General features: G+C 42.8%; 1 protein-coding gene across 1 annotated transcript in view; it reads left to right on the top strand.

The window, feature by feature from the left end:
- LOC145417582 (zwei Ig domain protein zig-8-like) overlaps window positions 1–15,000 on the top strand; it is a 128,734-nt gene that overhangs the window by 94,971 nt on the left and 18,763 nt on the right. The window contains exon 4 of the mRNA XM_080286286.1: window positions 629–631. Coding sequence (XP_080142412.1) covers window positions 629–631 — 3 coding nt within the window. The remainder of the gene's footprint in view (window positions 1–628; window positions 632–15,000) is intronic.

A 15,000-nucleotide genomic window follows, 5' to 3' on the forward strand; every position in this document is an offset into this window, starting at 1 on the left:
CACACACACACACACACACACACACACACACACACACACACACACACACACACCACACACGTAAGGTAACATTTGCACATCCACGCCTTGAAATATTTACAGCGACATACAGGCAAAAATATTATCATATGCAGACACATTTACTATATTGCACACACACACACACACACACACACACACACACACACACACACAACCTCTGATCGAAGCCGAGGCAGCGCTGGCACACACACATACGCATCATCTCGTCCCTTCGCACCACTCCCGTTCAGAGCGAAGACGTGAATGAGCACAAAGGGAGCTGGCAAAGGATCAACTCCTTGCTTTGTAATGGCCTGGTGAGTCGAGGGGAAGGGCAATTTCATGGAGCTGATGAGGCTGGCAACTAGGGAAATATTAGGATAAGTGCTGGTGGAAGCAGTACTTTTAATACAGTCCTCTTATTCCGTGTGGCTGAGTGGTTATCGTGTTCGTCTCTCTACCTGTAGTTCGTTAAGTTTTGCTTCGAATCCAATCGTGGCGGAGATTTAATGTGAAGCTGGTAGTATGTGTGTTCATGTATTTCCCTATGTTAACACCCCGTCAGTTCCAACAGATGTATATAAAACTAATACGCACATCAACGTAGCCAGTACAACGCTCCTACTTTTACATGCGCTGTTCTCAATACATGCACCTCTCTCTGATCCATATTTGTTCGCCTGAGGAAGCATGTTTCTATACTGTTTTTACTCTAACCTGGCCTGAAACAGCTATCTCTCCATCGTAAATGCAGAGTTGGAGAACTAGACTAACACTAATGTATGATGCTAGTCACGAAAAAGAGCCATGGAGAGTATGGAGAGTCAATGGATTGTTTTTTTTTGCACCATTGACCTGAGTGAAATAAGCTGCATAAGGACGAAAAAATCTGGGCCAGGTACGTAAAACGCAAATTTCTGTCACCCGACCTATAGGGAGAAGATTGTCCCTGCAGCTGATCTAATTCACACCCACACCCACACCCACACCCACACACACACAGCTGCTTTTTTGGGACCTGCAACCTACGCTCTACATATGACCCTTAGTCTAATTGGTGCCTCTGACCACCAGGACGAAAAGAAAATGAAAAAGCAGGAACCACTGAAACTTAACTCGATTTAGCTTATGCTGAAAGAGAGGGGCGGATGTAGTTCAGACCTCTCATATTTTTTCTGCCCATTAATTGGTGCTGGAGACTCCCTCATGTGGTGGCAATGATGTAGCCGAGCCGCGCCACTGATGGATTATCTAAAGATCCCTCAGCCACTCTCTCTCTCTCTTGCCAGGCGCCTACTTTTAAGACGTCCTCAGAGTCATCCATGATAAAATTAAGTTACCTAGTCTGTCGCCCTCTCTCCACTCCCTTCAACAAATCTAAAGCACTGTCCCTCTGGTATTCATCCTCCTCATATTTCAGCCACTTGCTTGGTCTTCCCTTCCTCTTTCCTCCACCATCTTCCTTTCTGTATACTCTGTTAATCTGTATTCTTGATAGTATCCCTTGTCAATTTTCCATCTTCCAGGTCTCTCTTTTTATCTTTCACCCACGTCCTTTGTCTCACTTCCTCCTCTTTTTCAACCAGTTTCGTTTCTATACACTTTCCTTCACTGACTTTCTTTCTCATTTTCTCCACAAGTGTGAATAACCTCAAAGTCCTCTTCCTAAAATTTTCAGAAATGGTGATAAATAACAGAACAAACAGGTACTACATTAAAAGGATGTCTTGTATATGTGAGCTATATAAATAATCTTGTATAATCGTACACTGAAAATATAATCATGGCTGGGGGAGAGAGAGAGAGAGAGAGAGAGAGAGAGAGAGAGAGAGAGAGAGAGAGTCATTGTCGCGAACGTAACTTCAGGTATGAGTAACCTTAATGAGCAACATGAAGACACCTTTTGCTCATGTAATATCTGTAAGACTTCAATTCCTGCAACATGCAATGCAACATGATCAAAGGAGAATACGTCACCTTGAGAAACATTCCTTACTGAAGCCACTTACGGCCGAGACAAGGAACTCCCAGGAAAGGAAGTCTACACACACACACACACACACACACACACACACACACACACACACACACACACACACACACACACACACACACACACTCAATTTTACCATTTATATACCTGTCTGCTCACCTGGTTGCCTGTCCATCTTTCTACCTATCTACCTATCTATTAATTTATGTTTCTCTATCTAGTCATCAATCCATCTTGCTACGGTACAAGTTTATAAATCCACGCATCAATCGATCACTCAATCACTGAAACTTACGCACATTCTCTCTCTCTCTCTCTCTCTCTCTCTCTCTCTTTAACCATGGCAACATTCTCCCGGACACACAAACACATAATGCCCAGCTCCTTGGCCAATATTGGTTCCTTCCTTTGTGACCCTCATGCTAAAAACTCCACGAGAGAGAGAGAGAGAGAGAGAGAGAGAGAGAGAGAGAGAGAGACAGACAGAGACAGACAGACAGACAGAGATGCGACAAGGGAGAAAGAAGACTGGATGAAATGCAGCATCTCGGTTCGTTTCCTATCGTTCACTCTCTCTCTCTCTCTCTCTCACACACACACACAATCCCCCTCCCCCACACGCACACAATCCCCCTCCCCCCACACTCACAATCCCCCTCCCCCAACACTCACAATCCCCCTCCCCCACACTCACACAATCCCCCTCCCCCCACACTCACAATCCCATTCCACCCACGCACACACATTGCCACATCCATCCTTCTTGCCTGCGTCGTTGCGGTGAGTACGAAGACGCTCCTGCCTTCCTTTTCTTCTGGGAGCGATCCTTTGACAGCCAGCAAGAGAACCCGCAAAAATACAAGACGCAAAGTTCGTGTGTGTCGGGAACAGCACGTCTTCTGAGGCGCCAAAGAGAGCAAGGATATATCGGTTCTGTTTTTTCTTTATATATACGTTTTCTGACTTTTACGTGGAATGATGGGAAAACCGAAGAGAGAGAGAGCCTGCGATTCATGTCTCTTTCTTGACCAGGCGAGGAAAACACCATCGAAATACTTCTCCTTCGAAATGGCTGATGCAATGAGTTTCGAAAGTGGAGACTGGAGATCATAAACAGTGGGAAAGACATACTAAAGACAGTTCCAGAGTTGATTTACAGGATTATTTCTCTTATAAAGTTTGGCATACAATGTGGGAGGGAACGTTAACAAGGCGATACTGTGTGGCCGCGAAAATGTGTGTGTGTGTGTGTGTGTGTGTGTGTGTGTGTGTGTGTGTGTGTGTGTGTGTGTGTGTGAGAGAGAGAGAGAGAGAGAGAGAGAGAGAGAGAGAGAGAGAGAGAGAGAGAGAGAGAATACACATCCATATATATTTAGAAAGCCGAGAGTTTACCCCTTAGTGAAAATTTAGAGCGAGAGGACAGAGCCAAAATACAGAGCTTTTGTTCTAGTTTAAGCTGCCCTAGAAACATTAAGGCTCATCCCCAAGCAACGACTCTGTGGCGATTCAGTTTACGGCGTGTTGAGAGCCGCGCGGAAAGCCTCTCACTGGAATCCTCTTTGGGAACAGAAGCCAGTGTCCCGTATTCACGTCGGTGCTGGAAGCTCCCTAACACTTTTTCCTAATCGATTTGTTTTCTTGATTACACCTTGCTGTCCTTGTCTGCGCTACATAAATCCTTCCAATATCGCCATGCTCCGCATAAGTAGCGTACAAAACCTTATTAACCACCCATATCTAAAATTAAATCGCAAGAGAAAATATGTTAAGGGTCTTGCTCTCACGGGGTATGACCTGTTCAAAGGGAAGATTATATCCAAGTCTGGCAAAGCTCTTAATTGAAGAGATACTAGAAATTTTCTAACACCTCTTCCATTGCGATTTATGCCACACATTATTTCCTCTCATGGTGTTATTAATGCACAGTCGATCAAAAATTATCGTTCAGGAAGAGTTTCATAATATGCTAAATAATCACTACAGCTCATGATGATTCAGTGTGGTTCGTCTTTTATCAGCTTAATTGCTGCTTAGGAAATATGAAACGATACGATATATAATGCATCACCATTGCACTAACGGCAGAATAATTGGGTTTTTCAATACCCATCGTTTGTGGTATCAGACTGTTTCGTGTGAAGTGTGCATCTATAGAGCTGTAATTAAATGGAGATTCTACTGATAGTAAAACAATGTTGAGCTTTCTGGCCTGTTTTTGTATTTTCCTGGAGGGAACAGTCTTGCTGGCTCTGGCCTTTGGTTCCTCCTTCATTAAAAAAAAAAAAAAAAGGAAAAGACATCACGCCAGGCTGAATCTCTCTCTCTCTCTCTCTCTCTAACGACGTAGCGAGCAGCAAATCTCAGAAGCCAGTGATGCAGTTTCGAAGTCTTGGACCTACTCACTGTTTTAATTAGTTTTATATTTACTGTTCTGTGTGTGTGTGTGTGTGTGTGTGTGTGTGTGTGTGTGTGTGTGTGTGTGTGTGTGTGTGTGTGTGTGTGTGATAATTTTTTTCTGACACCAAACAACAGGAACAGCAAGAGCACTGCCGTAAAAAAAATAGATAAAAGTAAAACATGGCAATAACTCAGCCCATTTGGCACTAAACATTTCTGTAAACATTACTGAAATTGGATGGCGCACTCAGCTGATCAGGGTAAACACAGCACACACACATATTTCCAGTGTGTTGCTGGGGGGTGAATTTGCTGCCATCATTATCATCGTCATCGTTATCATCATCAATTTTAAAACAATTTTCCACGGTATTTCATCATCATCATCATCATCATCATACTTAATGGATTAAAAGAAACTAGGTGTAATGTAACCCACTAATTGCCAAGTCATCTCAGAAAGGAAAAGAGAATAAGGTAGGTAGGTAAGTAGGCAGGTACGAAGGTAGATACAGTAGATAGGTAGATACTGTATTGAAGAGGAAGGATTGTATGCTCTGGTAATAGTAGTAGTAGGAGTCCGACAACGGAGACGCGCAGCTCTGTCAGTGCCATCTTGCGAAGGCCCCCCTCATCGGCATCGACTCCTTTGAGAACTAATTTATGCTAAGTTGTGGGTGCTTGACCTTTATTCGAATTGACGTGTTGTTTATTGCGTCTTGTGTGTGTGTGTGTGTGTGTGTGTGTGTGTGTGTGTGTGTGTGTGTGTGTGTGTGTGTGTGTGTGCTGGTATTAACTCGTGCTGTTTACTATGTCTCGTGTGTGTGTGTGTGTGTGTGTGTGTGTGTGTGTGTGTGTGTGTGTGTGTGTGTGTGTGTGTGTGTGTGTGTGTGTGTGTGTGTGTGTGTGTGTGTGTGTGAATCCACCGAGATTGCTTAGCGATGAAGTGAAGACAACACGCCACTTCACAGTCCCGCCCACTTCACCTGGTCTGGCTCAGTAAGGGTGTTGACCTTCCCCCAGACGCCAATAACAGTCTGGTTTGCTCAGAGTTTCCTCCAAAGGAATATTTACTGACAGATTTCCGTGAACATGATACCCGTCCAGTGCGCGCCGTTTACATCGCATTTCACGTCATGATAATCTTGTCACTTCAATGTTTTCGTGAAGCATCTGAAATCTATTCCAGCAAAAAAGAAAATAATAAAACAAAATCAAATACAATAAATAAAAACTTGATCCTCCAAATTTCTCGATACTCCATAATATCTGGCAATATATTCGTAGACCTGTTATTTTTCGTAACATTTTGACATTACTGATAGGGCCTGACAAATATGTTTTTTCTCCTTTGAGTAATAACTTCCTTCTACAATATTTAAAAAAAAAAAATCTGCTAAATAACTTGAAAACCCAGTGAGTAAAAAACTAACTCCTGCAAATTGAAAAATGTATCGATGTGAATAAAGTCGACAGGAAAAAGTAAGAATAAGATCGGTGAGGAGAAGTTAGCTCCTTCAACCCGATGGCGTGTTTTATGTCTTGCATCTGCTATCTCCAGACGATTTTATTGAGCTTAGGAGAGAGACTTTTCCAACTGGAGGGGTTAGATATGGCCTTCCTTATCCCCCTTCCGATAAGAGATTTACCCCTGAGCTGAATTAAGGTGTCTCTAGGGCCCGTATTCTAATCAGTTAAGGAAGCTCCCTAGCACCTTTTCCTAAACGATTTATTTTGCTTATTACACCTAACTGTCCTGCTGTGTTAAATGAATCTCTCCAATACAGCTATACTATGCAAAAACAAATCGCTTAGGAAGAGGTGTTGGGGAGCTTCCTCAACCGACGAGAATAGGTGGAATGAATAGAGATTAAAACCACATAATTGCAGTGAATAGGATAATACTGAGAAGACCAGGAACAGCTGAGTGCCTCTTGCTGGAGCTCCATATTTAATTAACTCCCTTCTCTTCATCTTGGCTCTCTCCCTCTCTTCCTCTTAAACTTGGTCTCTTTCCTCTTACATTCATCCACTTCCTCTCTGTCTTCCCCTTCTTTTTCCTCCTCCTTCTCTTACTCTTCATCCATCTCAAGTTTTACTTACTCTCTTCTTAACCTCCTCTTCCAGTCTCTCTCTCTCTCTCTCGTCCCATCCTCCTTTACCTCCTCCTCCTCCTTCTCCTGTTCTTCTTACTCTCTTATCGACCTCTTCCTCTAGCATTTCCGTCTTTCATACCCTCCTCCTCAAATTCCACCGTCTCCAATTCCCTTTCCTCTTCGTATTGCTCCTCCTACGGCCTTTCTTCGTCAGTCCTTCTCCCATTCTTCTTTCTTCTCCTCTTCCTCTTTCCCCCCCAATTTTCCTCCTCTTCTTCCTGCTGTTTCTGTGTGTTCTTTGTCCACCTTTTCTTCTTCGTTCACTTATTCCCTTCCTGTTCCTGCTTCTATCATTTATCCTCCTCCTCCACTTTCTCCTCCTCCTCCTCCTCTTCTTCCTCTTTCTCATTTTTCTTTCCTTATTCTCCCTCTCCCGTTCTCTATAAATGATTACCTTTGCTCTCTTCCCTCCTCCCTCCTCGTCGTCTTCTCTCATTTCTCTTTCTCCTTCTCCTCCGTCATCTTTCCTTCACTTGTTTCGTTTCATCTCTTCCTTACTAAATTATCTCCCTCTTATTTGCCCTCTTTTCCATTCATTCTACTTCTTTCCTTGCTTTTCTTCGACTATTCTCACTTCCTTTCCTTCTTCTTCGCCTGTGTCTCCTTCTTTTGTTTTTTCTCTCCTCTTTCTTCCTCCTTTTCCATTTCCTCTTCCTTCTAAATCATCTTCTTTCCCTTTAGTTTTCCCTCATTTTCCTCGATTTGTATTTTCTCCCTCTTTTTCCTTCTCTTTTTCCCTCAAGATCATCTCCTTGTCCTATAGTCTTTTCCTCCTTTTCCTCGACTTCAATCTTTTTTCCTCTATTTCTTCCACAGACTCTTCTTGGACAATCTCATCACTGCCAGTCCCCAGTGAATCCTTATGTTTCCTCTCATCATAATATTTGTTTGTGTATAAGATGAAACTGTGCAAGATTATATACATTAGATATATACCTTCTCCCTCCCTCTCTCGCTCTCTCTCTCTCTCATCCTATTCACACGTAGGCAACCAAACACCCACACTCATTCACACACACACACACACACACACACACACACACACACACACGCTATTCACCGTTCATGATCATATTTCCGTTTTCCATCTCGTCTTCATAATAAAGCGCCTTTCCAATTCACACACACACACACACACACACACACACACACATACACACACACACACACACTCTCTCTCTCTCTCTCTCACACACACACACACACACACACACACACATACACACACACACACACACTCTCTCTCTCTCTCACACACACACACACACACACACACACACACACACACACACATACACACAAGGACCTCGTCTGCAGCAGGTTTGTTTGCGTAAGCGAGACGGTGCTTTATCTCTCCCTTTGAAGCCTCCAAAGGGACATTGATTTTAGCTTCCCTTTGCCTCTCATGTCTGCCCTTTAGCTTTTTTTCTCTTATTTTTATGTAATTTCCTCTGACTGCTTAACTAATTCTCTCTCTCTCTCTCTCTCAAAGTAGGCAATGCTGGCTTTCACGAGTAAGCTCTTTTAACACAATATTTACCTGTCTGCATTAAACATGAACCCCACTTGCACAGTTCAACCTCATTTACTTATCGTATCTTGGGTTTAACATGTATTGATCATCCTTCCTCTGCATCTCATCTGGAAGAGGCGGGAGGGAGGCTTCTGTGCGAGTTCAGGAATGATAGAAAACCTTATTTTTTTGGCCTTCGTCGGTATAAACCCTGATTTCCATTTGACTTGTATTATGTTTATAAATAATTGACTTGAGCAGTGATTTAACCTCCCCTGTGAGTTTTGTTCGTGGGAGTTTAGTAAAAAATATAAGGATATATAATTATTTTTCCCGATATTCGTGTATATTAACATTATTTCACAGAAGATCATTATATGTCTTTACTATTATCTCCCGGTAATTACTACTGAATGAGCTTTTATTTCTTTTATCTCCTGCTACTCGAATCACAGGTCTTCCCGACTGCAAAGTTCTCTCTCTCTCTCTCTCTCTCTCTCTCTCTCTCTCTCTCTCTCTCTCTCACACACACACACACACACACACACACACACACAAACGAGGGTACACAATATTGTCTGAAAACCTACTGATGACTAGAACTCGAGTGGAGAAAAAGAAAATAACTCTCTCCTTCTCTCTCTCTCTCTCTCACACACACACACACACACACACACACACACACACACACACACACACACACACACACACACACACACAAGGGTACACAATATTGTCTGATAACAAGCTGATGACCAGAACTTGAGTAGAGCAGAGGAAAATAACACACACACACACAAACACACACACTCACACTCACTCTCTCTCTCTCTCTCTCTCTAAAATAAGAGCTATAAGAGACCCTACCGATGACAGAACTTAGCGCAAATAAAGCAAGACAAAAAAAAAATCCCTTCATTTGTCTGGCATGTCGCCCTAGCAAAGCGCGCTCACGAGTTATGCTTCCTCCAAAGTTTACATTATACGACACTGGAGAACCTGTGCCAACCTAACGTCAATATCCTCCAAGTTTGGCGAGGGTCTGCGCTGGCGAGAGACATTTCTGAAAACCCCCGCATACTGGAATGCTGGTTGTTACTGCTGCTTTTCTTCTTGGGAGTTTGGAGTTGACTTAGTGTTTTGTTAAAAGTGATGAAGATTAATTGTTGTTAGGTCTGGATACGGACTATGTCAGATTTATTTATTTATTTTTTTCCAACATGTCCTTTTTCTACAAATAAGGTTTCCCAATCATTATTTTCAGTATTACCACAAAAGAGTTTTCAGTAACATCATCATCATCGAATCCTGTGTTGTCCCATGAGGAACGTAGAAGCCCGGGGCTAGGCAAGTTGGTCCTGATATTTAAGGTGAAAGCGACCAGCCTCACTCATCCCTGAGTGGCATTACATGAGCAATAAACCCCAACCATCCCTTGGATATAAACCTACACAGGCTCAATCCGATTGGAGCACCTTAATTACCCACCAAATATCAGGTTTTCAGTAACTTATTACAAAAAAGAAGAAAAAATTATGATCCATTTTAGCTGTAATTGTAATAAATTTTTTTGAGAAATATTCTTACATATTATCGATTGGTAGATACGTTCTAGAGAGTGGCAATGCGGCAAAATTTAATATGATTTTCCAATGAAATGGTGTTGCAAGAGACCTTTAAGACGAAAATGCAACTCAATGTGCACTCCCCAGCCACCTTCACCGACCCCTTTCAACCAACTCCATCTCCACTGACCCCCCCTCCTCCCCCATCAACCCCCCTTCCCCTCCCAGAATGTGGAAGCCCCGCCTCCACCTCCACAGGCAATGAAATGTTGGCAACTTGATCATATTGGGAACTTCAACCTGTGATAACTTTCCTGCCTCATATTTGTGCCAACGTTGTTGTCAGTTTGGGCTGTGTGTGTGTGTGTGTGTGTGTGTGTGTGTGTGTGTGTGTGTGTGTGTGTGTGTGTGTGTGTGTGTGTGTGTGTGTGTGTGTGTGTGTGTGTGTGTGTGTGTGTGTGTGTGTGTGTTGAAGTCTTGTACATGTGCGTGTTGATGTCTTGAGAATGAGTTCTTGTATGTACAAGTGGGCACGTGTGAAGTTTTGTGTGCATGTATTTTGTCCTGTGTGTGTGGGTGTCTAAGGTTTTGTGTGTACCTAAGCGTGTTTGTGTTTCTGTGTTCTTGAGGTCATGCATGTATGTATTTATGTTTTAGTGTATTTGTCGGTGCATAACTGTGTATCTGTAAAACATGTGTGTATGAACTAGTCTCCCTTTTGCTATATGTGTGACTAGTTTTGTGTGTGTGTCTGTATGTATATATATATATGTATGAGCAAAAGTATATATGTGTTCATAGGGAGGGGACACAGCAATGGGAGACACATCCATCATCATTCATCATCCGGACCTCCTTTCCCACCCTAGGGCAGGGTGAGGAGTAGCAATGTCCAGACAGCCCAAATTTGCCCAGTCTAATGGGCCACGCTTCCATTCACTCATCATTCGTGCCCCCGGAATCCTGGCTCTATCGGATACGCCAAAAACATTCATAAAGTTCTGTAGCTTCAATACAAACATATCCGATAAGGTCAATCCGGACGCTGCCACGTTAAAAAGGGGTGCCACATCCCTGATCATGCATTTCTCACAAAATTCATCCAGCGAGCTCGATCTCTTGTCAGTTCCCTAGCCTCACCGACTTCCAAACCTCTCTTCCTCAAACACTCATCCACCATATCTCTCCACCTTCTTCTTCACCTACATCGCCTCCTCCCTCCTCCAACTTCGCTCAGATATACCTTTTTCACCACTTTATTGTTATCCATTCTATCCAAATGACCATATCATCTCAGTACACTCTCTTCGATTTTGCACATTATTTCGTATTCTATCCACCCTCTGTACTCCACATACATTCCTCAGCAGTCCCATCTCCACTGCTCTTACTCTTGACTTTTCATTTTCACGCCACACCATAGTCTCACATCCATATGTCAAAGTTGGCACTATCACTCCTTCATGTAAGCCTCGTGCAGCTGCAACACTCAAGCCTCTGTTTCTTATCAAGGCCTTCATTGCATCAGCCACTTTTCTTCCTTGTGTCACTACTTTCTACTTCTTTTGCACATTTTCCGCTCGTTTCTATCACTGTACCCAGATACCTGAACTCTCTCACCAATTCCAGTCTCTCTCCATTCACCGCAACATCGCACTGGAAGTCACCTTCTCTCTCAATAACCATCACTTTACCCTTTTCTACATTTACTCTTAAGACACGACGCTCGCAGACATCAGCAAAATTCTGCACTAATCTAAGTTCTTGTGCGGTATTTGCAAGCAGTACTGCATCATCAGTATACAACAAATTTAAGATATTCCATCCATCACCATTCATTACCAACGCCCTCCCCCTCTCCATTACTCGTGTTTTTAATTCTCTTATCACCCCATCCATATATATATATATATATATATATTGAACATCACACAACTTTGTCGCACGCCCACACCATCGTGAACTATTCACTTAGATGCCCATTAACTCTTACACATGCTTCACTACCATCATAAAAACTCTTGACGGCACCTAGCAGCTTACCATCTACACAGTACATGCGCAAAACTTTCCACAATCCTTCTCTGTCCACTTTGTCATCTGCTTTTTCCAGATCCATGAATGCCATAAACACCTTATGGTCTTTCTCACAAGCCTTCTCTGCTATGTCTCACTGCAAATATTTGATCCACACATGCATACGTACTTACGTACGTCTTCATTCCCAAATTCATGGAAAGAAGCCAATATCCACCCAATTCCGAAGAAAGGAAGTTCCTCTGACCCCTCTGATTACAGAGCAAGAGCTGTCACATCTTCTCTTGGTAAGGTATTTGAAACTTTAATTAATAAGCACATTGTTAAACATCTTGAATCCAACAACTTAATTAGCGATAGACAATATGGTTTTGGCCAGGAAAGTTCCACCATTGACATACTCAATCTCCTAACTCATACCATCCATCAATCAATTGACCTACATGGGGAAACTCATGCAGTAGCCCTTCATATTTCTAAAGCTTTCGACAGAGTATGGCACCGTTCCCTGCTGTCCAAACTCCCTTGCTATGGACTAACGTCTTTTGTTCCTTTGATTTCCTCATATCTCAGTGACAGGAAAATAAAAGTAAAAGTAGATGATGTACATTCCAATTTCCACTCAATTAACGCCGGCGTGCCGCAGGGATCAGTTCTGGCGCCAACCCTATTCCTGGTTCATATTAATGATCTCTTATCTGTCACCCACATTCCCATCCATTCATATGCAGATGACTCAACACTACATACAGTAGTTCATTCAAATTCAGACACCCATTTACAAAGTCTATCACTACCTCCCAACTCAGTACAGCCATCTCCATCAATCAAGACCTATCTACGATCAGTGAATGGGGACAAAACAACCTTGTCTCATTTAATGCTAGTAAAACTAAATATATACAATTTACTAACAGACAGATATTGCCAGATTCGTACATTACCTTCAGTGCTACTAATATTCCCATCTCCAAAAGTACTGAAATTCTCGGCGTCTCATTTAACAATGCCCTCAGCTGGACCTCTCATGTTAGATCACTTGCTAAAACCGCCTCAAGGAAACTTGGATTATTGTACAGAGTCCGTAACTTCTTCACTGACGAGCAGTTAGCTATAATTTATAAGAGTCATGAGCGCTCTCAGCTTGAATATTGCTCACCCTTGTGGAATGGATGTGGAGAGGTTGCATTAAAACAACTAGACAATATTCAGAATAAAGACGTTAGAATTATTAACAACCCTGCCATTACAAATAAACTACCTTCCCTACTAGCAAGAAGAAATGTTGCCTCCCTTGCATTATTTTACAGATATTTTTATGGAAAATGCTCAGACAAACTTGCGTCCATGATGCCACCTCTCCATGCCTTCCCTCGTGCTACACGGGCATCTGGTAGCGCTCATGGCTGGAATGTCACTCAGCCATATTGCAGAACTTCTGCCTATTAGAATTCTTTCGTTCCCCGAACTGATCTCTCTGGAACTCGCTTCCCCAGAGTTGTTTCCCTCCAAACTTCAACCCACAGCTGTTCAAGTCAAACTGTTACAGCCATTTTATAAACAGAGGACACCAGTAATCTGGTGTATGGATTGTTTTTTATTATTCATTTGTTTTTCCTTCCTCTGTTCTGTTATTTAAAAAAAAATCCTCTGCCATTCCTAAAACCACCCTATTCATCACTCACTAGGACTTCTGATATCTCTCTTACTTTCTCTATAATAATTCTTCCAAATACCTTCCCTACTACACTCAATAAACTTATGCCGCGTAATTCTTGCACTAACTTCGCTGACCCTTACTTTGGTACAAGGGTACAATCACAGCCTTTTTCCACTCTGCTGGCACAATTTCAATCATCCATGCCTTCTTACATATCTCCAACGAGCACTTCTTTCCACTACACTTCATCATCTCTGCATATCCCTCATCAACCCCAGCTGCTCCATCTGCAGCTGCTTCACAGCGCTCTTCACCTATGCTAGTGTCATGTCTCGTGGCACTGCATTCCTTCTCTGCACACACCCCAAAACCAATCATGTTTACAGGCGCTCTGCTCTCTTTATTCCCATTCATCAAGCTTTCAAAATATTCTTTCCATCTGGTCCTTAGTTCATTCCCATGGGTTAATAATCTACCACCTACATCCTTCACACCATCACATTTCTTTCCACTGTCACTTCTACATTTCTGCACCTCTTTCCGGAATAAATTCCTATTTTCAGAGTAGCTTGTATTCATTTTTCTTCCTAGATCATCATTTACCTCCCTTTTCCTCTTCACTAGTCTCTTTACGTACTTCTCGCTCTCAATATAATCAGTTCTTATTTCAACTGAGCCTCTGTCCTGTAAATACTTTAGCCACTTCTTCCTCTTTTCCTCCACTGCTCTCTTAACCTCATCATCCCACCATGCCGTACCTTTCTTCTTTGTTGTTACTCTTGCCACACCACACACCGCTTTAGCATTCCTAACTAATTAGGCAATCCCGATATGCATTCCACAGGCTGTCCAGATCCATTTAATTCCAATTCACTTATTCTAACTCCTCCTCTACTTTGGTCCTGCAATCATCCGCCATTTCTTTGATTCTCAGCTTCTCAACTTTTAGTCTTTCTCCCTGAGTGCTCCTCTCTCTCTTGATCCACCTCACTCCTCTCAGCTTGATCTTGCCTACCACAGTCATATGATCTGACAGACCTCCACATCGTCCTCTCACGGCCCTCGTATCAGCAACCATTCCCATCAACGACCTCTCTACGAGCACGTAATCAATCAGGCTTCTTTCAACACGATCCCTGTTCCCTCTATACCATGTACATTTATGTGCATCTTTGTGATACATAAATTAGATGAGACTAGCTTTCTTAGCGACGAGGGAACTTACAGTACTGAGTTTTGCAAAATATGGTTTGGGTTAATCTTATAAGTGTATATCAGGTTAATAATAGTTACGAGACGTCCAAGAAGCCGAGAGAGAGAGAGAGAGAGAGAGAGAGAGAGAGAGAGAGAGAGAGAGAGAGAGAGAGAGAGAGAGAGAGAGAGAGAGGATTACAAAATATCAAATGGAATATCAACCAACTATAAAATTACTAGATGCGGGGGTTCCGGGCGCATCGATTACTTCCTTTTGGTATGACGTGTTGTGATGACTTGTGTGGTGTGACGTGGTGTGGTGTGGAGTGGTGTAGTGTGACGAGGAGTACTGTGACGTGGAGTGGTTGGTGCGGAGTGGGGTGGTGTGATGTGGTGCAGTGTGACGTGGAGTGGGTTGATGTGGAGTGGGGTGATGTGGAGTGGGGTGATGTGGAGTGGGGTGA

Source organism: Coenobita brevimanus, chromosome 110 (assembly GCF_032717465.1).
Source record: "Coenobita brevimanus isolate Jiangsu-jjx chromosome 110, ASM3271746v2, whole genome shotgun sequence".
Lineage (NCBI taxonomy): Eukaryota > Metazoa > Arthropoda > Malacostraca > Decapoda > Coenobitidae > Coenobita > Coenobita brevimanus.